This window comes from Mus caroli, unplaced genomic scaffold (genome assembly GCF_900094665.2).
Source record: "Mus caroli unplaced genomic scaffold, CAROLI_EIJ_v1.1 scaffold_16721_1, whole genome shotgun sequence".
NCBI classification, from domain to species: Eukaryota; Metazoa; Chordata; class Mammalia; order Rodentia; family Muridae; genus Mus; species Mus caroli.
The window spans coordinates 25,584-27,193 of NW_018389724.1; the positions used below are offsets into that span (position 1 = coordinate 25,584).

The 1,610-nt window shown below is 45.7% G+C and overlaps 1 protein-coding gene across 1 annotated transcript in view; it reads right to left on the bottom strand.

Annotated features, from left to right (window-relative positions):
* The window catches only part of LOC110288261 (olfactory receptor 1496-like), a 5,504-nt gene extending 4,595 nt beyond the window's left edge, over positions 1–909 (bottom strand). The window contains exon 1 of the mRNA XM_021154655.1: positions 119–909. Coding sequence (XP_021010314.1) covers positions 119–909 — 791 coding nt within the window. The remainder of the gene's footprint in view (positions 1–118) is intronic.
* Positions 910–1,610: the final 701 nt, after the last annotated feature.

Sequence of the window (1,610 nt, forward strand, 5' to 3'; positions counted from 1 at the left end):
TTTCCTCTCTCTTCTCCACTGGCTCCTGAAGAAGTGAGCAATAAAGCTTTTGCTGCAGAAGATTCCGGTTGTCCTGAGCATGTTCTTGCCGGTGGGATCAAAAGCTCAGGATACTGATGGACATAAGTAGAGACCAATAATTGTCCCATAGAACAGAGACACCACAGACAGGTGAGAACCACAGGTGGAGAAGACCTTGTAGATGCCCTTGGTAGATGGAACCCTGAGAATGGAGGAGACAATCTTTGCATAGGAGATAACAATGAGTAGGAATGGAATAACAACAAGGAGTCCGCTCACAAGAAATATCATCAACTCATTAACATAAGTATCTGAGCAGGCCAGCTTTAGAAGAGCAAATAAGTCACAGAAGAAGTTGAGAACTACTTTGTTTTCACAAAAATACAATCTTGCTGCAAGCAGGGTGTGCATCATGGCATGGGTTGTTGTCAGCATCCACGATAGCAGCATTAGACAAGTACAGAGCTTAAGGTTCATGATGCTGGTGTAATGCAGAGGGAAGCAGATTGCCACATAGTGGTCATAGGCCATTACCACAAGAAGGAAGCTCTCCATGTTTCCAAAAACCAGAAAGAAGTATATTTGTGTCAGGCAGGCTCCATAGGAGATGGATGGTACTTGGCTCTGCATGTCCTGCAGCAATTTGGGTATTGTGACAGAGGAAAAGCAGAGGTCAGAGAAGGACAAATTGCTAAGGAACAAATACATGGGTGTGTGGAGATGGGAGTCCAGGTGAATGAGGATGATGATGATGATGATGAGGTTCCCCAGGACAGTGGTGAGGTACATGGCCAGGAACAGGGCATAGAACAGGTGCTGGTGCTCTGGGGGAATCGGCAGGCCCAGGAGGAGGAACTGGAAGATGGCAGTTTGGTTGTTCATTATCATTTTTCCCCTCCAGTATCCTAATGGGAAAATATCAGGATCCCTTGAAAATTAAAATAAAATGATCTTGTTTATACTTTCTGGAACAATGGATCTGGCAGTCATCATAGTAACTATAATCTCAAAACTCCTAAAGTTATACATATTAATGATTTTTCTCAACATTAATAGATTTCTATGTCCCATCCTTTCCTAGGTAGTTCTAGGCTATTTCCACTGAAATAGTTGAGGACTAATGCTGTTATCTCCTACTATCTGCACACATTTTGTAACTTGTTTATTCATTAGCAATTTGTTCTATGTTACTTTGTATGTAGATGTTCTTGAAAATTTGCTTAGAGTCTGCAGAGGTGAGAGTGTGCACACAGAAGCTGACAGCTTCTGGGACAGGCAGGAGCCAGAGAGCTTCTGAGGCAGCGCCCTTTTCCAGATATCCGACTACCTTCCTGCCCAGAGGACAGGTGTCTACCCGGCATGGGAGACTTTTGCCTCAGGATCAGCGTGGGCCATCTTGGTTCTGGGACTCTGCCGAAAAGTAGTCTGCACAGGTGAGAGTGTGCACACAGAAGCTGACAGCTTCTGGGACAGGCAGGAGCCACAGAGCTTCTGAGGCAGTGCCCTTTTCGGGCTCCAGACATCCGACCACCTCCCTGGCCAGAGGACAGGTGTCCACCTGGAATGGGAGGCTTTTGCCTCAGGAATGG